Here is a 20,508-nt window from a genome sequence, read left to right as displayed (position 1 = left end):
TGCATTGTCCACCTCGGGACGGCGCCGACGGCGTGGCCACGAGGAGCCGGCCTCCCCCGCGGAGGCGCGCTGGGGCGTGAAGGCTCAGATGGCAAGGCGGGCAGCTGGGCCTCCTCGCGCTTTTTTGTCCGCATTTCGCTTGCTATCTCGTCAGAATATGCCTGTTCTCGTTTACAGATGCGCCAGTTCGGGTGGAAGAGTTGGCCGGATGGACGGACTTGAACCCGAGTTAAGCCTTTTTGTATCACTATCAGAACATTTGCATGTCTTTAAATGAGGACAGTGCCTTGAAATGGTTTCATGGCAGGAATACTGAAACATCACAGCTTCAAAATCACTAACCCTGAAACATTTGATAACATTTTTTCCCAATCTAAGGAATGGAAGGCATACCTCAAATAATCAGATGGAAAAAAATATATAAACATCGGATTTTACAGGCTGTAAATTAGTTTTCCATGTCAAAGATTCCACTTCCCAGATCCGATTATGGCGGATTCATCCCATAAATATGAAAAGTTGATAGTATAGGAGCAATAACACAAGCATTCAACGGACCAAAAAAGCTTGTCGCAATTGGATGGTATTCCGCCGGCCGCCAGGGGGCAGTGTCTACATCTGGTAGTGTGGCCCTACCTGGGAGGACGGGCACATGACCGGAAGCGGAAGTTGCGCTGCCGCCGCTAGCTGCTACGGAAGAAATGATTCTAGTATTCGCTATACCCACAATAGGAAATTGATTAATATCATTTTTAGGAATACGACAAAAAGTATTGTAATAATATTTCTTAAAACTATTTGCTTTGGCCATGTGGATAACTGACTGCCCGAGGAAGATTGCGCCTTGGACGCCGATATCATCACAACAAGGTACGGTACAATCTTTGTTTCATATTAAATTGTGTTTCTTAACAATTGTTCTTGTTAGTTCACAAATATTAATCTGCATTTTAATGGGCGATCTTAATAATTGTACGGAGAAACTTTGAAGTTCAACTCATAAAGTCCACCGCTCGCTGGCTCGCTCGGGGCGCCGCCATTTTGCAAGGGTTGACAAATGACCTCTACGGAGGAAACACTTCCTCGGTGTACTCCCCCCCCCCCCTTTTCCCTTCAAAGTAACACGTTTCGTACTCCTTAGTAAAACTAAGAATATGGAAGCCTTATACGAGAGAAATTTTAAAATTCAACAATTTGAAGGCAAAAATAAAAGTGCCACTTGTAAGCAGAGGGGATAATATGCGAATAATTAAGGTAAAAGTCAACATAAAAACATGCAGTGATTGACATATTGCGTCTGGTCATGTAACCTATGAACCGCCATAATTAAGCTATTTCTGTTAACATAAAAACAGGTTTGCTGGCCATGTCAGACATTTCCCAAGTTTTTACATTGTACCACTGATGCAACAGGTAGAAACACACACACACACACACACATTGGCTAAGTGGATTTTGTGCGTGGTAGACCTTGCGATGACATTCAGGAAAACGAAGACGGAGCAAACACGCTGTTTCAACACAAGTGTCCGCCACCGAGACAAAAGCAGAGACGCGTCCGTCAGAGTGGCCGGCCCAACAAAACCGTGCGTGACCTTGCGCAAGCAAGGACGCCAGATAATGTAGCGCTGCACGTCTTCCAATCGGGACGTCATCGGATGTCGTCGTCCGTCCCCCCCTCGTCCCCGCGGACTCGTCTCGCTTCTTAGCACAATGACGATTCTTGCATTATTCATTTCAGGTGTGTTTTGCGCAGCCGGCGTTAAAAGTTGGGGGCGCCGTTTTTTTGCGCTGCCGCCGCAGATCGTCGTTTTGACGTAGTGTCGGAGAAGGAGGAGGCTCCGCTTGAGGCTTTGATAAAATACCACCAGGAAAATTGGCCATAATAGACAGAAGCAGGGATTGAGGAATGCGCATTTTCTGCCAATGGATTTTTTTTTTTTATCGAAGCTTTACTCTGGTCAAATCAAATAAATCAGGCCCGCCATATGAACTCGCTGGCCCAGTTTGACAGCACTAGATGTCCCATCCATTTAAAGTGGGAGGCCGGCAGCAAGTGAACCGGGTCGCTAACCCTAACACTCCAAAGGACGGGACGTCCAAAAGTGGTATAATGACTTGATTGGACGTCTATCGCCGTCAGTGGCATTGAAATAGTTAGCGTCGTCGGCTTAGCTTAGCTTTCTCGGCGCTAGCAGTCACACGGTGTGAACGCTCACACTGAGCGTAAATAAAGCGATTAAAGTTATTGTTGTCTGGCCGCTGGAATAAAAAAACATTTGATTTGGCTTCTCTCGGAGGAGGTCACATGACACGCGTGTGCTGCCAGCGCGCCAGAGCCCGGCGGCGGCAGCGGCAATAAAAGCAATCAAAGCAATAAAAGCCGTAAAGTACGTTAGCGCAGATGCGGAGCGCCGACGGCGAGAGCGCTCGTAAAACTGGCTCGCCGACTTTGGCTCCGTTAGCCCCTTAGCAATATTGTGTCGTTACGGCGCCCCGGTCCGTTCATGCACGGGCACGCCGGCTTTTATCAGCCATTCCGTGTCGTTAGCATTAGCTCACTTTCACCTCGATGGCAAGCTAGCTCCATGACAAAACATCGGGGGAATGTTAGCGATGAAATCTCACGCCCACGGGACCTTTCGACGTTTGGAAATGTGTGGTTTTGTCGACGCAAACATCCGTCCCGGTTGCCTGGGAGACGGCGCCGGGGTTTAACCACATTGGGCTCCGGGGTACGGGCAAATTTCCAGCGCTCGCGGGTATGTTTGGGCTATCGTGGGTGTCGTTTAAGTAGCTACGTTCTGAGTTACAATGGCATTTGCAGAGCCAAACAATCGCCGACTTCTTTATTTATCATCGAAAATCCCAGACTTTATGACTACATTTCTTCGCGCCCGCAAACGGGTCGGCTAATTAGCTTAGCCTAGCGCCGTTCTGGTGCTGAGAGAACACAAAGAAAGGCTTAGCCAGGCGCGGGCTGCTAATTAATCTGCGTCATTTGATTATCCTTCCTCTTTTGTGTGCGCTACGAACCAAAACAAGAGCCAAAATAGAAACGCCATTTCCGGCCCTAAGGCTACGGAATAGCGCCCCCTGTTGGCCCACCCCAGAAACAAACGTGGCTGTGGAATGGCCACCCAAAACGTGTTTAGGGCGCGCACGTGCGCTGCTAATTCCACCAAGTGTAAAGGCAATCAAAAAATGTAATCAGCGTCTCTCACGCAGCTGTCACATGATGAAAAATGGCTTATCAAAGGGCGGCGACGTGCACGGGCGCACATTTAAATGACTCACGCTAATTGATTCCCCTTTAGGTTTTGAAAATTCCCAATATTTGGCCACATAGCTCCATTTGCACACCCACACATTTGCCGCAAGAGTGATGCACATGACACGCGCTGCCTATCCAGCGCCCCACGCGCACCTTCCCCAGGCGTGTTCCCGCCCACCACGCTGTACAACTAGCGTGTCAGTCCATCTTGAGAAAAAAAAAGTCATTTCAAAATAGATTGGACGGGTCACGTCATGTTTTCCAATTGGGAGGGCCGGTTTTTGCCACGGGTCATTTGGGCGGGCGCCATCTGCAGGGGGGCGTCATTTTTAAAATGATATATCAGCTTTTAACTACTATTATCCCTCATTTACACATCAATAGAGTATCAGAGTTTTGCCCCTAGTGTCAGAAAAGCGCCACTGCACGCAGTACAAATGAGTTGGAGGTGGAATCCAATTATCGGAAAGACAATTTAACGGGCAAAAAACACTCGTGACGGTCGGAATTCAGATGATGTTGATTGTACTTTTTAATGGAGTTAAATCTATGGTGTTTTTATGTATTTTAGCGGGTGAGAGAGTTTCCCGGCCAGGACCGCCTCTGCTATTGGCTAACGTTCAAAAGTTATAAACAATAAGTTATGAGAGCAAATCAGCAAATGACTCAAAGGCTCCATCCTTCATATTTTGTGCAGGCGCCGCCGCACACGCCGCTGCCTCCTCCTCCTTTTTTTTCTCTTGTTCTTCTTCTCCTCCTCCTCCTCTTCCTCCTCTTCATCATCTTCACCCTCCCGCGCGAGGATGTGCGCGCCGCGGCAGGCTCGCAACTTGACGAGGTTCGGCGGCTCCGGACGCCGTCGAGCGACACGCTAGCCACTAGCGTCGGACCCCCCAACGCTCATCCGGGGATTAGCCTTCCCAGCGAGCCACACATTTTTTTTCTTCTTCTTCTTTCCCCATTTCCCCCGCAGGGCCAACGTCGACTCGGCGCCAAAGTCCCGTCTGCTTCCGCTCGTCAATTAGCGGCGGACAAATGTCGTAGGATTCTTCTTTTTCAATCCGGCAACTGACGTGCTTTACTTTGAATAATTCATCGGGGAGCACGTGTCGACGCGCCGCGGGTCGTCCGCCTAGCGTCGGCACGTTCCCGTCTTTTTACATCGGAGCGCTCATTAAGGCGCCGGACTTCCCCTTCTTCGCGCTTTGGGCGCCGGGCTCCCATGTGATCGGGCGTATGGGCCTCAACGACCCGACGGCGGGCGGCGCGCGCAACGGGCGCGGGATGTCCGAGCAGTGGGGGACGTCCGTGGGCGCCGGGCGACCCCGCGTCGGAGGGGAGCGCTCCGCGGCGGCCCACCGCCGACTGGTGGCCGCCTTCGCGCTGTCCGTCCTGACCCTGGTGGCGGTGACGGCCGTGGCCGTGGCGCTGGGCGTACGTTCCGAGGAGTGCGGGGGCCCCGAGGAGGAGGAGGAGGAGAGGGCGGGGGGCGCCGGGCCGGGACGACGGGGCGACCATCGGGCCAGGGGAGAGCGGGTGAGCCAGGACGAGGAGGAGGAGGGGGCGCGCCCGTGGCTGAGGAGCCGGCTGCCGGCCTCGCTGCGTCCGCGCCACTACGACTTGGACGTGGCCGTCTACATGGACAACTTCACCTTCTCGGGAGACGTCAGCATCGACTTGGAGTGCGTCAACGCCACCAGATTCGTGCTGCTGCACGCCGACGGCCTGGAGGTACGCGCCGGGCGGGCCGCCGAGCGACCTCGGCCGCCGGCTGCCTCGGTGACGCCACGTTGTCGCCACGTTGTCGCCACGTTGTCACGTCGCATCGCGTGTATTTATTTGGCCAAATTCCCAAAGTGGCACCTTAGCTTCAAGTGGGTCGGCGGCGCCCGGGGCCGCCCTAACGTGTTGGGCCCACCAGGCCCCGGCGGGTCGCCACGTTAAGGAGGGAGGCCGGCAACTCCCGCCACGGGTCAGAGTCCACTTTTGTGCTTCCGAGCTCACGTGACATTTGTTTTTGTGTCCTCAGGTGTCCAGCGTGTCGCTGAGCGGCGGTCGTCACGGCGGCGGGGCGGTCCGCCTGCAGCGCCACTTCCTGTTCCCGGCCAAGCAGATGCTGGTGCTGGTCCTGCACCGAGAACTGAAGGCCTCGCGGACGTACCGGCTCAACGTGAGCTTCGAGGCGGCCATCGAGGACGAGCTGCTGGGCTTCTTCAGGAGCTCCTACACTCTGGACGGACAAAAGCGGTACGTCTCCTCCAAAAAGTCCAAAGCCACCAGTCCCATTTGGAGCAGGTGTTTTCCACTAGAAAAGGTCAGACTTGACATGCGCCAGCCACATAGTCTCCTCCCTACACACACACGCACTTATTAGTAAGAGGCCTTCTTAAGTGGTCACTGCAATGGACGCCAATCGATGTCTTTCCCGTCTCCAGACGTGTCGCCGTGACCATGTTTTTGTTTTCCCGGGGACGCCGCTGCATTGTATCGTCCACGCATACAAATACGCACGTATTGTACATTTGATGAGTCGAGAGCCAGCCAGCGGATTGGCTGAGCGCTGATGCTTCCCATTTGTTCCCCCCCCCCCCCCCCCCCGCTTGACTCCGCTTATCCATACCCGATCGATACGGGCGTAAACGCGCCTACGCCGCCGCCGTCTATTCCAAAGACTCCCAAAAAATAATGGACACGCGGCTGTGTGCGCGTGCATTCGTTGGTCTGAAGGATTGGGCCGAGACGTTTTTTTCGGGAGCTATTTGTTTTGCAGGCGCGTTCCCCGAAAGGCCACCCCGTCGGCGGCGCCGCCGCCGCCAAAGTGACGACTCGGCGCTTTCCCGGGCTTCCTTTTGTCAAACCAGACACGCTTTAGCATTCAAAGATGGCGGCAAAATTGTCCAGTCATGATCTTCGGCGTGCGCGTTTTCAGAGCGCGCCAGCTACTTCCCGTCCGCTCGCCCGGGGCGCCGTCTTTATAAAACGAAAGGAAATGGATCACGGGATAATCCCGCCCCCCCGCCGACGAGGTTTGAACCGGCCACCTAATCCTGTTAGAAAAATGCATCTGCTCAAATAATCCCAAATCAATAACATCACTCTTCTCGTAATCCCCAAAACAACAACACGTTTTCTTTTGCTCGGGGCAATGTGGGCGACTGACCGGGACGTCGGCCATTTTGGGGCAAAGGGGAATTCCAATTGAGATGGAATGACCAAATGTGCTAATGCCCCCCCCCCCCCCCCCCCCTCCATGTTTTTAGGTACCTGGCGGTGACCCAGTTCAGCCCCACGCACGCCCGCAAAGCCTTCCCCTGCTTCGACGAACCGGCGTTCAAGGCCACCTTCTCGCTGAGCCTGCGCCACGACCCGGCGTACACGGCGCTGGCCAACATGCCGCCGCTGGCCGGCGAGGAGGAGCGGGAGGACGACGGGCGCACGCTGCGGCGTTTTGCGCGCACGCCGCGCATGTCCACCTACTACTTGGCCTGGGCCGTCTGCAACTTTACGTATCGAGAGACGCGCAGCGAGGACGGCGTGGCGGTGAGTCCATCATGTCTTCCTTTTTAGCCAATCCCGGCCGGCCGGGGCTTGTAGATGGCATCATTATTTAGCTAGTTTAGTTTATCTGACTTTTGCCGGTCAGAAGCGCAATGTCCGTCTTGTTAAAGAAGGCAAGGCAGTAGTATCGGGGGAGTCCATGTGGTGGGCACGGGTCACTTCCTGCCGTTTGGCCACGCAGCTGCGTCGCTCGCTGGCGTCAAGGCCAGCTGCGCCCCGTCGGCGCCGTTCCCACCGCATTTTTTTTTCTTCATTTATTGGCGTGGATGACACAGGAAAAACAAATTGACATTTGGACGTCGACCAGTGCTTTTAAAAACAACAACAACAACATTGGAGTGATAGCGAGGATCAAAACCTCCAAATAGATCAAATCATATTTAAAATACAGTTTTGAAGGAAAGGCCTGATTGGACATCTTAATCCGTCAATAGCACGCAGCGACTTAGTGTGATGTGTGTGTGTGTATGTGTGTGTGTGTGTGTGTGTGTGTGTGCGCACAGCTGCAAGTTTCCTTTTCCACGCTTTGGAAAATCTCCTCTGAGCTCCTTTTCATGCAAATGAGCCCCGCAAACGTGATTGAAACGGAATGAATTAACTTAGCCAATGCGGCCCATTGGTCGAGTGGTTAGCACATCTGGCTCGCAGCTCTGAGTTCGAGGGTTTGATCCCAGGTGGGCTGTTGTGTAGCTTTTTTCTGGTTTCCTCCTGGAACCCAAAAGCGACATGCTAAGCTAGCCTGGAAAGACTTGAAATAGCCCCCTAGTTACGATGTCTTGTCCTTTTGCACCTTCCAACGGTGACAAAACAGCGGTAAATGGTTGCCGTGGCAACCGTCGCCATCGAGGCCCATGGCCAATGTCACGCTCTTCCTCTTTGTTGTCCGTGTCCATGATTTTGCTCGTCTGTATTTTAGTTCTAATCCTCCTTTTTCTTGCTCTTCTCTTCCTTCAGATCCGTCTGTTTGCCCGACCGGACGCCATGGCCAGCGGCGCGGGCGACTACTCCCTCCAAATCACCCAGCGTCTTCTGGGCTTCTACCAGGACGTCTTCCAAGTGGGATACTCGCTGCCCAAGTTAGGTAAGCACGCATGCTTTCTTACTTTGAGAAGCAAAAAGTCTCGCAAACGTTTCTCGGCCAATCCTTTGCATTTTTGATATGTATACGTTCTGCGGCTTGCCACGATCCAAAACATTTCTCATTTGACGTCAAATTGAACGTTCCCGCTCGGGCAGACGCGGGCAGCTGTCGCTCCCGTCTGGATGAGCGCGTGGGGCTTTTTTTGCGCCGCCGGCTCGTCGGGCGCACGCGAGCCAACGAGCGAGCGAACGAGCGAGCGAGTGCGGCGGAGGTCCCCGAGCCGCCGGGCGCCATCTGTTGTCATTCAGGCCACGTCCCCCCTCTCTGTCCCCCCCTGGGACCGCCTGACGGTGGCCTTCCATAAGTCCTAAAAATAAACACCATGCTTTTCATCTTGATGATGTGCTGGAGGAGGCGGCTTTTCTCTGGGTACTCCCAAAAGCAAGCAAGCACGCATGCTAAGTAAGCTAGCTGCTTGAACACTCTGAATGGCCAAATTGGTTATCAGTCTCCCTAGCAGTGCCCTGCCATGGACTGGTCACCCATTCAAGGCCGTCCCCTTACCTGGTGCCAGAAGGAAGGCTAGGATAGGTAAACGGCGCCATCATGGGGAAAGAGAAGACGAGAGTAGTGCGCAATTGCCTGCGACCCTTGTCCAATCGGACTGTAGCCAATGAAAGAAGCGGCAAATTTTGGCGAGAAGGCAGAGAAGGCTCAGGTGATCCGCCCTCCCGCGCCGTCAGACTGATGCGATGCGGCGAGTTGCGGCGAGTTGCGGCGCCATCTGGGCAGGCCGCGGGGCCCGTGCACCTCCGCCATGTGCGCTTTGTCCGCCGTTTTGCGCCCGTGGCCCGGGGCCGACACGCAACAACAGATGGACTTGAAGGAGACGCTCTGAGCTGCGGGCCAATCAGCTGTCCGCGTGCGTGCGTGCGTGCGTGCGTGCGTGCCCATGCCCAACACGCTGGCGTCGCCGCTCGACGACTCGCACGAGTTGCGCGCATATGATCTGGCCCTGGCTTTTTGCTATGAGCCATGTGGGCGATTGCCTAGGGTGCCATCTATTTGGGGGCGCCAACCAGACAACAACATTCTAAATGGGTGTATTTAGATGTATTTTTACTATTCTATTGGGTCAAATGTATTCATTTTTTAAAGTTCAATTGACCCAAAAAGTTTGTGTAGGACCTCTTGTAATTGAACAGAATTTGACAACTAACCGTAGCATTTTCAAACATTGTTGGATGGTGGGCGGGGTCAAATACGGACGCCGCCATCGTACTCTCATTCGTATTTTTCATCTCATAAGCGTTTGATCGACGTTATCGACCATTGGCTTAACATGGAAGATGAGGATTATTTTATCTTTAATCACTTTTGTCAAGTCCCTGGTTAATGATATGCCAGCCGACGGACTCGCTCGTTAGCCCCGAGCGTGCCTGCCGATTGAGGACGCATCAAAAGTGCCGGTGCTCCTTTCACGTCCGATTGGTCGATCCAGGACAAATCTTGGCCCGAGCTAATACCTCAACGTTAACTTTTTTTTCCCAGCCGAACCCGCCAAACGTCCACTTAGTGACCGTCGCAGGCGCTACGTGCTAATGAGGTCGGCGCAAAGCACGGCGGGAGCCGGGTGTCAGCGCTTGACGAGATGAGGACTAATTGAGGTCCTCTTAAGAAGGTACTTTTAGCACGCGTCCCTTTTCCGGCGGTCCGCGGCCCGCCCGCGGCGCTGGGGCCTAATGAGTAGCACGCGGAAGGAGCGGCCCCGGGGTGGACGCGGGCTAATTGCGGACGTGTCAACTTGAATCCGTTCAGAAGTCGCCGCCACTTTAAGAGGAACGAACGGCTAGCACGCACGCACGCCACCGCGCCAACACACTTTTGGCTTTTGTGGCGCTTTTTATGGGTTCGCCATGGACACAATGGCAAAATCAGGTGACAATTTGGCCAAAATGATGTTCTAAACTAGCTAGTATGCTAATTAAATAGCCCAGATGCTACCTTTGCATAACAATACAGTTGTGAGTGTTTGGGCGGCAGTACGATGGCCCTTGACTATTTTCCACGGGGGAAGGCGACACTCGATACCCCTGCGTGTGTTGTCCCGGCTCCAGACGGTCGCCGCGGCAACCGCCTCCGAGAAAGCAGACGCCAAACGCCAAGAAAGGGGAAGCGGCTTGAGAAAAAAAAAATGAATGCGGACGCTATTTTGGGCTCCGGAGTGATTCACCCGTACGAATGCCAGCCAGCGAGTGGCAACAAATGCGGCGGCGAATGCGGCGGCGAATGCGGGCCTCGGGCGCAATTTCAGGTGAATCACTTGAGGAAGTGCGGCAAAATCCAAAGCCTTTGCCTTCCGTTTCAAGCTGTAATTCCTTCATCGTCTCGTTTGCGCAAGCCGCTCATTTGCATACCCACCTTCAGTCAGCGCGGCGTCCGCCAGCCAATCGTTTGTCGGCGTTCAACGGCTCGGGAACCTTTGGACCGTTTCCATAGCAACCAAGGACTTGGGGTTGTTTTTTTTTTTTTTTTTTTTTTTCTTTTTTTTTTGGCTAACCAAATGATGTTTTCAGATCTGTTGGCGGTGCCCAAGCACCCCTACGCCGCCATGGAAAACTGGGGACTGAGCGTCTTTGTGGAGCAGAAGATCCTGCTGGACGCCCGGGTGTCCTCGTCCTCCTACCAGATGGAGGTGACCATGGTGGTCGTCCATGAGATCTGCCACCAGGTAAGCGTTATTTTTTTTTCAGGTCAAATGTGATGTGGCGTTATCTCCTGTCCCAAGATGGCCACCGATCGCAAACACCTCGAGACCCAAAAACGAAAAAATGCGCTTCCTCAAAAAACAGTTTTTTTTAAACCATTTTATCAAACATGCTGGCTAGGCTACACGTACGGAAGACGCACACGGTCAAGTTTGCTTGAGCAAATGTTGCCAAATGACTGTCAAAGAAGCAAGCCGGCGTGCAATCTGGTTTCCGATGTTTTGTAGATTTTTGGTCCGGCGTTTGCTGAGCTTTCCTCATTACCTGTTGTTGGCTGCACGCACTGCTCTCCCTCATGAATATTTAGCAGGTCGCCCTTCGGCGCCTTCATCAAAGTTTCTGTTGTTGCCGGAGACGAGCCAGAGAAAAAAGAAAAGAGGAGGGGGAGTATGGGGGAGGAAGAGGGGGCACCCTTCACCTTCCTCTTTTCATCTCGCTGTCACGGATTCATCCATGTTGACGAGGATTTTTTTTTCCTCTCTCGCCGATCCGATCTGTCCGTCCTAATGGATGGAGATAACCCCATTTTTTTTGTTTTGTTTGTTTTTTTCCCATTAGTGGTTTGGCGACCTGGTGACCCCGATGTGGTGGGAGGACGTGTGGCTGAAGGAAGGCTTCGCTCACTACTTTGAGTACGTGGGCACCGATTTCCTTTTCCCCAAGTGGAACATGGTGAGTCTCAAAATGGCTACCCGCTTCCGATTCAGGGGGTAGGCTGGGATGGGCTCCGGCACCCCCTGCGGTTCATCAAATGAAAAACGTGCCAAACAGAGAGTTTTGATGAAGCGCCCCTCGAATGTCCTTGAGCCGAAATGGTGACGTTTGCTTTTTCAAATCATTTCCTTTTTTTTTCCGTCGGCGCAAATGTCAAAGGTCAAAGATGATGACCGGCGGCCAGCGAGCAGCCGCTGCGGGAAATAGTCTGTTGACTCCATCTGGGGAGCGCCAAAGAGCGCCGGCCGGCCGGGCGGGACCCATCTGCGCTCGCCGCTCTTCGACGCTCTTCGACGCTCTTCGACGCTCCGTTAGCGTTCGAGCTAATTAGCGTCTTGCGCCAAACACGCCGTCCGGCCGACCTCCACTAATTGTGGTATGCGGCGTGCGCGCGTTCAGGCGTCGGTTTCGACCCGTGACCGAACGACCGGCGCGCGTCGCTGAGTAAAACAGTTGCTTTTAGCTTTAGCTATTAGCGCAAAAACCCACCCAAAAGTCAACTAGTCAAAGAAATGGGATGAAGTGTGCCATTCATCAGGGAAGGAAAAACGGGAAGTGCTGATTAGCCGGGCGGGGCCACACCTTCCGCAATCCGTCACGACGCAGATTAGCCAGGAAACGAGACGCTGGGCCTTCAAATCAACAGGAAGACACTCCAAAAAAATCACCAAAAAGGATCTGGAATGTACCAGAATCAAATGAATGCGGCTTTTTCTGGTTGTTCTTATTCGTTGGTTAGGATTTTGTCCAATTTTGACCGTTTTTTTTTCCTGTTTTTTTTATCTCAGGAGAAGCAACGCTTCCTGACCGACGTCCTCCACGAGGTCATGTTGCTGGACGGCTTGAGCTCGTCGCACCCCATCTCGCAGGAGGTGCGGGACGCCGCCGACATCGACCGTGTTTTCGACTGGATCGCCTACAAAAAGGTCATTGAAAAAAAGACAAAAGTCGGGACGTCCATCCAACGTTTCCCCCCCGTTGAAAGTATTTCTCTACCTGTCCCGCAGGGAGCGGCGTTGATCCGGATGCTGGCCAACGTGATGGGACAGCGCCTTTTCCGCAAAGGACTTCACGTGAGTTTTTAGGACACGGTGCCTCCATTTATTGAGTCTTATTGGCTTTCTGATTGGCTGACCTTTGTCTCTTTGGCCAGGATTATCTGCAGAGTCACATGTACGGCAACGCGGCCCGCGCCGACCTCTGGAGGAAACTTTCGGAGGTACGCCGCACGGGCTCGGCCGTCGATCCATCAGAGGAGCTCCTTCCCGCCAATGATGGGTGGCCCGACGCTTCCCTTCACGCTTTTGTGCGCAGGCCATGAGGTCGGAGGGGCGGCCCATCGACATCGGCGCCGTGATGGACGGCTGGACTCTGCAAATGGGCTACCCGGTCATCACCATTAGCAAGAACCACTCGCGTTCCATCACCGTCAGCCAGGAGCACTTCCTGTATGGCCGGGAGGGGCGAGCTAACACCAGGTCAGCCATCTTGTTTTGATTGTCGGGGTCACCCGGGGTTGTCGCCCTCATTTATATTTAATTGGCATGTTTTATTCACGCCCTCCGCCACCTTTTTCAACTCTTTTCTACTTCATCAATACTGCATCTGGCTCCTCCCCCTCCTCCCCGCCTTTTGGACACTTTGGCGGCACGTTTCAAGCCTTCTTTTTTTTTACATTCCGCTATAAATTGAGCCGTGAATGATGGGATGCACGCCAAATTCCCCGCCCCGGGGTGACGTACTTTTGTGTGCTCAGTCTCCAGTGGCAGGTGCCGTTGACGGTCGCCGTGGGAAACGTTTCTTGGGCGTGTCCGGAGACGCTCATCTGGATCCACAACGAGAGCGGTACGTGGCGTCCCGTCCCGCGTCCCCCGTCCCGCGTCCCCCGTCCCTTCCCGCCGTCTTGACGATTGATTTTTTTCCCGCGGTAGAGACTCACGCCATGAGCGAGATGAACGAGCAGACGTGGTTGCTGGGCAACATCAACCAGACGGGATACTTCCGCGTCAACTACGACCTGGCCAACTGGAAGTTGCTGATTCAGCAGCTGCACGCCAACCTTCAGGTGCCCCCCAACCGGACGCCAAATCCTCGCCACCGGAGCGTCTAACACCTTCTCGCTCAGGTGATCTCCGTCGGCAACCGGGCGGGACTCATCGACGACGCTTTCAACTTGGCCAGGTGAGCGCCCACGCCGTGGAAACGCCGCTCGAGCAAGACGTAGGGATGCGTAGAATGTTAACCCGCCTAACGGGCAAACGACGTCAAAGTGCGTCGCTAACGAGCCGCTCGGCGCGGCGGAGATGCCGTTGCCGTGGTGACCGTTCCGCACCACGAGCCGTGCGGAGAAAGCGGCGCCCGGGGAATCCAAATGAGGCCCGACGCGGACGGAGCGCCGCGTGGCCACCGCCGTGACGTTTTCCATCCGCCGGTCCCGAGTCGTTAAATAAACGGCAGCTAATCAAGGGAGGAGGTTAATGAATGTGCAGAGGACGAAACGCCGATCATTACACGCACTTTTAGCGCTACCCATTGTGGCCAACAGGGCGGGCTACCTTCCCCAAGGTGTGGCGCTGCAGCTGCTGGCCTACTTGCCCCTGGAGACGTCCTTCCTGCCCTGGCACGCCGCCAGCCGGGCGCTCTACCAGCTGGACAAGCTGCTGGACCGCACCGACGACTACAGGCTCTTCAGCGTGAGATCTCCTTCCGCCCAGCCGTCCGTCCGTCCGTCGCAGTCCGCCCGTTTTCGACCACCGCCCGCCCGCTTCTTTTGGCAGGACTACGTGCTGAAGCAAGTGGCCACCCGCTACCATCAGATGGGTTGGCCCGCCGACCCGGACGACGGCGAGACCTCCGTCCCGCCCACGTCGCACCAGACCGAGTAAGGCGGCCGCCGACGGGTGTAGAAGGGGGGCGCGCCCTGACAAAGACGGTGTGCGCAGGGAGCTGCGGCGGGAGCTGATCATGTTAGCCTGTAGCTTTGGAAACAAGCACTGCCACCGCCAGGCCGTGGCGCACATCTCGCATTGGATCTCCAGCAACAAGAACGGGTACGTGGCCGCCGGTCCGGGCGCCGCACTTTGAGGACCACCCTCCCGAAGCTAATGGTCCGAGAAGCGAATTAAAGGCCGAGCTGTGTCTTTGCAGGATCCCTCCCAACGTCCGCGACGTGGTCTACTGCACGGGCGTCAGCCTGATGGACGAGGACGTCTGGGAGTTCATCTGGATGAAGTTCCACTCCACCAACGCCGTCTCTGAGAAGAAGATCCTGCTGGAGGCGCTCACCTGCTCGGACAATGCCTTCCTTCTTAACAGGTGCCCATCATTGGTTTTTGGTTTGTTTTGCTAGCTAGCAACTGTCAGTAGCAGGCCCCAAAATATGGACTCTCGCCATCGCAGGTTGCTGAACTTGTCCCTGACGTCGGATCTGGTGGCCGAGCAGGACGCCATCGACGTGATCATCCACGTGGGCCGCAACCCCCGAGGCCGCAACCTGGCGTGGAGTTTCTTCCGGCAAAAGTGGGACATCCTCAACGCGCGGTGAGCCTCCGCGCCGCGCCGCCCTCGCCTTTCCACGCCGTGGCCGCCTCTCTCAACGTTGCCGCCACGGTGGCCTTCTCAGGTACGGCGAGGCGCTCTTCATGAATTCCAAGCTGATCGGCGGCGTGACCGAGTTCTTGGACACGGAGAAAGAGCTGGACGAGGTACGCTGGGCTGGCCCGGGCTCGCCCAGGCTCGCCCGGGCTCGGCCGGCGCCTTACTCTTTTCTTTGATTGGTCACACAGCTGAAGGAGTTCATCCAATGGAGCGGCGTGGCCTCGGGGCCCGCCTTGGCGAGGGCGCTGGAGATGGTGAAGGGAAACGTTGGCTGGCACCGCCTCCACCGACGACACTTCTACCAATGGTTGCGCAAAGCTCCCGCCCACGGCTAAGGCTCCATTCCTTTTTTTTTTTGAAGACCCGTCGCCAAGTGTCCGGGCCCAGGGGGCGTGGCCAACCTCGGAGATAAAAGCATGCGTTTTATTCCCTTGATGTGAACTCTTTTTTTTTTTTTTTTTTTAATGGTGCAACCCAGTCCAGATCTTGGTAGGAGCTCATTTCCATTGGAAGGACAAAAGCCAAAAAGGTCCCGAGCGACCCACATTTGCCACGGCAACCGTAAAACCAGACTGGCTTCGGTTTCGGACTCGGAAATGGAAGCGGATTGAAACTGGAGCGGAACGGGATCCCGTGGATGGACGATGACAAACTGAAAGCGGATTCAAGTCGGATCCCAATGGCCAAGGATTTACAAAGTGGAACCGGATCGTGATGTGTTGGAAACTGGATTCAAAATGGTTTGGAAAAAAAATGCCCTCCTATACAACTGAACTGTTTTTTTTTTTTTTTCTAATCAGTTCCAAACAGGCCCCAATTTGGAACAAAACCCCCAAAACTGGATTGGAACTGGTTTTGGAAGATGACTGTTGTTGAGCCCTTTAATCTCCACCCAAATGTGTGTAAACAATTGAATACGTATTTCAATGCCACCTTGCCTGCTTCCTGACGGGCGTGCCAAATTAGCCTCCTTGTTATTCTTTTCCACTTCCTGCCGTTTGCCGCCGTTTCCTGTCGGCTCTTTCCAAAGTAAAGTCACTCAATTGTACTTGAAAAGTGTGGATTGATACGCAAAGTAAGCAGGAAGGCCCGTTTACCAGCTTCCTTCGGCCAATAAACCAAACTGTGTTGATGACATATGTCGCCCAGGCGCTTCTTGCTTGGACCACTTTTCCTCACCAGGGTTATCCCGGCCGCCCGGCTACCCGGGGGCACCGCATGCCAATGGGTGGGTCGCCAACGACAGGTCACCAGAAGACAAAGGACGACCGATCCCAGCTAGGGTTAGGCAATGAATCATAATTACAACGCCCCAATTCAAGCATCACACGCCCGCCGGTGGCCGTAACGACGCGTCCTTGAGGCGGTGAAGATGAATGGACGTCATTAAGACGCCGGGAAAAAAATGGAGATGAGGAATGGAAGGAAGGAAAGATGGGGGGGGGGTATCCTCAGGGTGCCGCCCTCCTGTGAAAAGACACGACTTAACGACAACGAATGACCTTTTGCTTTGCTCGTTTGTCGATAGGAAGCGTGAGCGTCCGCTCGTCACTCTTTCTAATTGGACTTCCTGGGGCGGTGGGTGGGCGGGGTTAACTGAGATTTCATGTGCTGACAGACAAATGATTGGTTATTTACATTCATCATGTCGTTTGGCGGTGAATTGTTCTGCTTAACTTCATAGACTTGGGAAGTTCAAAACATGAGTCGGAAAATCATTCTACAATATTCAATAATCATTTCCAACAACTTCTCTGCATTAGAATGCAGATTTAAAACTACATTTATGGGCAGGAGGCCACTTTTTGGGGTCCAAATGATGACGACATGTGGTGATTGTCACCCGTTTCACCTCAATGTACCATTGGAAATAGTCCATTCTACTACCAGGTACTATTTACTCTCATCATTGTATTTGTATGATATCCTATTGAATGAACTAATGAAAATAGCCATGTTTTTGTTGCCTTTTGCAAGAATGCTTAGGAGAAGTGCCCCGACCAACCCGCAGGCGGCGACAAATCTCCTGTAGGCCTGTGAAGGCGGCGCTGTGCACCTGGGCGTGTCGTACCCGCCCCTTGCCCCCCGGGGGGCGGAGGCAGCCCCCTCTCTGCTCCGGCAGAGGCTCACTGGGACCGGCAGAAGACGCTTGACGCACGTGCAGGTAAACGCAGCCTCGACGTGACTTTTCCGACTTCCCAACACATGGAAACTCGGTAGCTTTTTCTCATTGTTTCTTCACATGACTTTAACTTCAATGCTTCACACACACACACACGGACACATATTTCCTTTTTATGACTTTTACACCAATTGTGGGCTGACTTTGTTGTTGTTGTTCAGCCGCTCTCTCGTCATGACAACTAATGACTCACTTGAAATATTTCAATATTTGCTCGAACCTTGGCGATAACCATTCCCGTACGACCGGTCTCCCTTCAATGAGTTTTTCTTTTATGTCTTAAACAGGGGTCACCAACTGGCTGTCTCCGGCGCCCTCCTGGCTGTCCCGTTCCTGTCCGTTTAGGGATGTCCCAACTCTTCCTCCTGGTCACGTTGGTCCCCGCCGCCATGATGCTGGACTTTGGTTACCATAGCAACAAGGAGATGGAGCGTTACCTCCTGCGGGTCAACGACTCCAACCCGGATATCGCCCACCTGTACAGCATCGGGCGATCGGTCGCAGGTAGGGCCCTCCGTCCGGAGCGGGCGTCACGCTGCGCTTTGCCGCGTCGCGCCCGTCCAATCAAACCAATCCAATCGCCGACGTCCTAATCCGGCCAATGGCCGGCGCACCAAACAGTTGGCGTCCCGGATTAACCGGGATTAGCCGCGGGTGGGCCGTTCGGTCATTGAGCGGGTGTGTCACGTGACCCCCCGTGTGCAACAGGACAAGAGCTGTGGGTGCTGGCTTTGGGTCGGAGTCCGCGGCGTCACGTGGTCGGCGTCCCCGAGTTCAAGTACGTGGCCAACATGCACGGCAACGAGGTAGGCCCCGCCCTCTTTCTATGATCAACAAAAGGCCGTCGCGGCTGGCTGACGCTCCAAACCCAGGAGACTCCGCCAAAAGGAGGTCGAGGGTCAGCTCGTACGGCGTCCGGTCACCATGGCGACCCGAGCGGAAGAAAGCTCTTGAAATAAGACACGCCTGGCAGGGTTGAACACGCAGCCACAAAGAAACGGAAAACTTGGGTACACATTAACGCCGGGGAATGCGTGAACGCTTCAAAACCTTCCGTGGGGAGGCCGTGCCGCGTGATGGGGTCGCCGTGGTAACCGGGAGCAGACGCTGGACTTGATTTTGTCAAACCCTAATGTTTCCAGGAGGGCAAATCTTGCCAACTTGACACTCAATGCTTGTTTTGTTTCCATTTCCCGTTTTGCTAGGACAAAAAACCACATACACGATGTTCTCTGGCCTTTGTCGTCAGGTGGTGGGCCGCGAGTTGCTTCTGCGGCTGGTGGACGAGCTGGTGGCCGGCTACCGCGCCAACGAGAGCTGGTCGCTGCAGATCCTCCACAGCACGCGCGTCCACTTCCTCCCCAGCATGAACCCGGATGGTTTCGACGTGGCCGACAGCAACTGTTACCTGAGCCAGGGCAGGTAGACTTTCTCGCCACCTTTTCATGATGGAGCGGACACGCCCCTCCCCCCCGTCGTCACCCGCTCTGTCTCACCGTTTGCGCGGCAGGTTTAACCGTAACGGCGTGGACCTGAACAGGAACTTCCCCGACGCCTTCGCCGAGCGGCGGGAAGAGCGCGACCCGGAGCGGGCCGCTAGAGAGGCCGAGGTGGAGGTCGGTTCCCTGGAACCTTGGTGCTTGTCCTTTTGCGCCACCTGGGTCATTAACCACGTACGTCCCGACAGGTCCGGGCCGTGATGGGATGGTTGAGGACGGAGACGTTCGTCCTCTCGGCCAACCTCCACGGCGGCGCCCTGGTGGCCAGCTACGCTTACGACAACAGTAACGGCGGTAAGCGCGCGCGACGGTGAGGTGGTGACCAAGCGCCCGACGCTGACTGACCCGCTCTCGCCCCACATTCAGGCGGCGAGCTAGTGGGTCGGGCTAGCCTGACGCCCGACGACGATGTCTTCGTCCACCTGGCCAAGGTGTACTCGCATAACCACGCCCACATGCACCAGGGGGAGACGTGTGGCGACCAGCCTCCCTTTCGGGAGGGCATCACCAACGGGTACCAGTGGTACCCGCTCTCAGGTAAACCCATGGGGATTCGACTTTTACAGGGGACAAAATGGCGTCCAAAGACGCTCTTGATGTGACTCTTGGTGCTTTTTCTGACTGGAACCGGGTGAATTGGGCGCAGGCGGCATGCAGGACTACAACTACGTGTGGGCCCAATGTTTGGAGGTGACTTTGGAGGTGTCCTGTTGCAAGTTCCCCCCGGCCGACAGACTTCCCGTTCTGTGGACGGACAACAGGAAGAGCCTGCTGGCCTTCTTGCGCCAGGTTCACTTGGGTAAAGTCCACAAATAGCTAAGCTAACGCCAGCACGCAGACGGCGGCGCTCAACGACGCTCAACGGCGCTCAACGACGCGCTCGCTCAGGGGTCAAGGGTCGCGTGCTGGACGCGTCGGGAGCGGCGGCGCCCAACGCCGCGGTGGAGGTGAGCGGTCGCCGCAACATCAGTCCTTTCAAGACGGACCGACGCGGAGAATACTACAGACTGCTGCTGCCGGGGAACTACACTTTCACCGTAAATACGCTAATATATCTTTGTTCTCTTGATGTTTAAGCGTCAAACATGTTTTTTTTTTTTTTGCAGGTTCGCTTTCCCGGACACCAAATACTCACCCAGACTTTTTGGGTGCCTTACGGTCCGGACGGCAACTCGGCGCTGACGCACGACTTCCTGTTGCGTCGCGCGGTGGACACCTCGTCCGCTCGGTGTCGGACGGCCGCCACTTGGCCGCTAGCGGCGCTAGCAGCCATGCTAGCTTTGTACGGCTAGCGTAAACTGAACTTAAGGAGGAAATGCGGCCATTGTTGCTTTTTGTTTTTCACTTGACAACAGATGTTTGTTGTCTTTGTCCACTAGGATCATGTCGTCAAACACATTTACAGCAAAAGTCGCTTCAAAAGTTTATTAGAGAAGAAAAAGAACAACAATAAACAATCAAGAGTCATTATTGCACTGCTGCATGACTGTGCACATGACTGTGTGTGTGTGTGCGCGCGCGTGCGCATGTACGAAATGACAATGTTGGTCTTTGTTTTGCCTAGGTGGGGTGACGGATTTGACGGCATTGACGGCCCGCTGGGGAAGGCTCTTACTCAGTCTTATGGTTTCGGATTTGAGGGAGCCAGGATCGCTCTGGGTGAGTTGAGTTTTAAATAACATAAACACACCTGCATATGTACACAGCAGCAACCCTAACTGGCCTAATTACTTTGGTGACCTAAAGAATATTTTAGTCCTGAATACCCCCTAAACAGATTTAGTGGCGCCTAATCCCTAATGTAAACGTTACAACCAACAACAAGCACAGTTAAA

General features: G+C 54.4%; 3 protein-coding genes across 5 annotated transcripts in view; all 3 read left to right on the top strand.

Moving 5' to 3' along the window:
- The first annotated feature begins 671 nt into the window (after positions 1-671).
- Positions 672-16,129, top strand: LOC144181005 (thyrotropin-releasing hormone-degrading ectoenzyme-like). 2 transcript variants are annotated; one of them, XM_077709212.1, is made up of 20 exons: positions 672-870; positions 5,304-5,521; positions 6,535-6,814; positions 7,787-7,913; positions 10,490-10,644; positions 11,240-11,353; positions 12,184-12,321; positions 12,403-12,468; positions 12,549-12,614; positions 12,710-12,873; positions 13,152-13,240; positions 13,327-13,460; positions 13,521-13,576; positions 13,941-14,088; positions 14,173-14,276; positions 14,338-14,445; positions 14,543-14,710; positions 14,795-14,935; positions 15,018-15,099; positions 15,181-16,129. In XM_077709212.1, the coding sequence occupies exons 2-20, from the start codon at positions 5,388-5,390 to the stop codon at positions 15,325-15,327; spliced, it is 2,421 nt and encodes an 806-aa protein (XP_077565338.1). In that variant the 5' UTR covers positions 672-870; positions 5,304-5,387; the 3' UTR covers positions 15,328-16,129. The 2 variants fall into 2 exon arrangements, with proteins under 2 accessions (XP_077565338.1, XP_077565337.1); XM_077709211.1 differs by lacking the exon at positions 672-870 and adding an exon at positions 4,417-5,005.
- Positions 16,130-16,990: 861 nt separating this feature from the next.
- Positions 16,991-20,140, top strand: cpm (carboxypeptidase M). 2 transcript variants are annotated; one of them, XM_077709316.1, is made up of 10 exons: positions 16,991-17,156; positions 17,462-17,678; positions 17,883-17,980; positions 18,424-18,596; positions 18,685-18,790; positions 18,862-18,967; positions 19,040-19,210; positions 19,320-19,472; positions 19,562-19,710; positions 19,780-20,140. In XM_077709316.1, the coding sequence occupies exons 2-10, from the start codon at positions 17,522-17,524 to the stop codon at positions 19,963-19,965; spliced, it is 1,299 nt and encodes a 432-aa protein (XP_077565442.1). In that variant the 5' UTR covers positions 16,991-17,156; positions 17,462-17,521; the 3' UTR covers positions 19,966-20,140. The 2 variants fall into 2 exon arrangements, with proteins under 2 accessions (XP_077565442.1, XP_077565443.1); XM_077709317.1 differs by having other exon boundaries at positions 16,991-17,208.
- A 128-nt stretch (positions 20,141-20,268) lies between these two features.
- The window catches only part of LOC144181055 (pseudouridylate synthase PUS7L-like), a 15,750-nt gene continuing 15,510 nt past the window's right edge, over positions 20,269-20,508 (top strand). Inside the window, exon 1 of the mRNA XM_077709315.1 lies at positions 20,269-20,408. The gene's annotated coding sequence lies outside the window, so the exon portion shown is untranslated. The remainder of the gene's footprint in view (positions 20,409-20,508) is intronic.

This window comes from Stigmatopora nigra, chromosome 23, assembly GCF_051989575.1.
Source record: "Stigmatopora nigra isolate UIUO_SnigA chromosome 23, RoL_Snig_1.1, whole genome shotgun sequence".
NCBI lineage: Eukaryota > Metazoa > Chordata > Actinopteri > Syngnathiformes > Syngnathidae > Stigmatopora > Stigmatopora nigra.
Note: the sequence above shows the minus strand (reverse complement) of the source record. Positions and strands in the feature narration are given on the sequence as shown.

Excerpts from the sequence above, each read along its gene's own strand:
- LOC144181005 (XM_077709211.1), top strand. The coding sequence starts at position 4,511 with ATGGGCCTCAACGACCCGACGGCGGGCGGCGCGCGCAACGGGCGCGGG. Across the intron at positions 6,815-7,786 it reads GCAGCGAGGACGGCGTGGCG|ATCCGTCTGTTTGCCCGACC; the intron begins GTGAGTCCATCA and ends CTCTTCCTTCAG. Across the intron at positions 7,914-10,489 it reads ATACTCGCTGCCCAAGTTAG|ATCTGTTGGCGGTGCCCAAG; the intron begins GTAAGCACGCAT and ends TGATGTTTTCAG.
- cpm (XM_077709316.1), top strand. The coding sequence starts at position 17,522 with ATGTCCCAACTCTTCCTCCTGGTCACGTTGGTCCCCGCCGCCATGATG. Across the intron at positions 17,981-18,423 it reads CCAACATGCACGGCAACGAG|GTGGTGGGCCGCGAGTTGCT; the intron begins GTAGGCCCCGCC and ends CTTTGTCGTCAG. Across the intron at positions 18,968-19,039 it reads TTACGACAACAGTAACGGCG|GCGGCGAGCTAGTGGGTCGG; the intron begins GTAAGCGCGCGC and ends CCCCACATTCAG.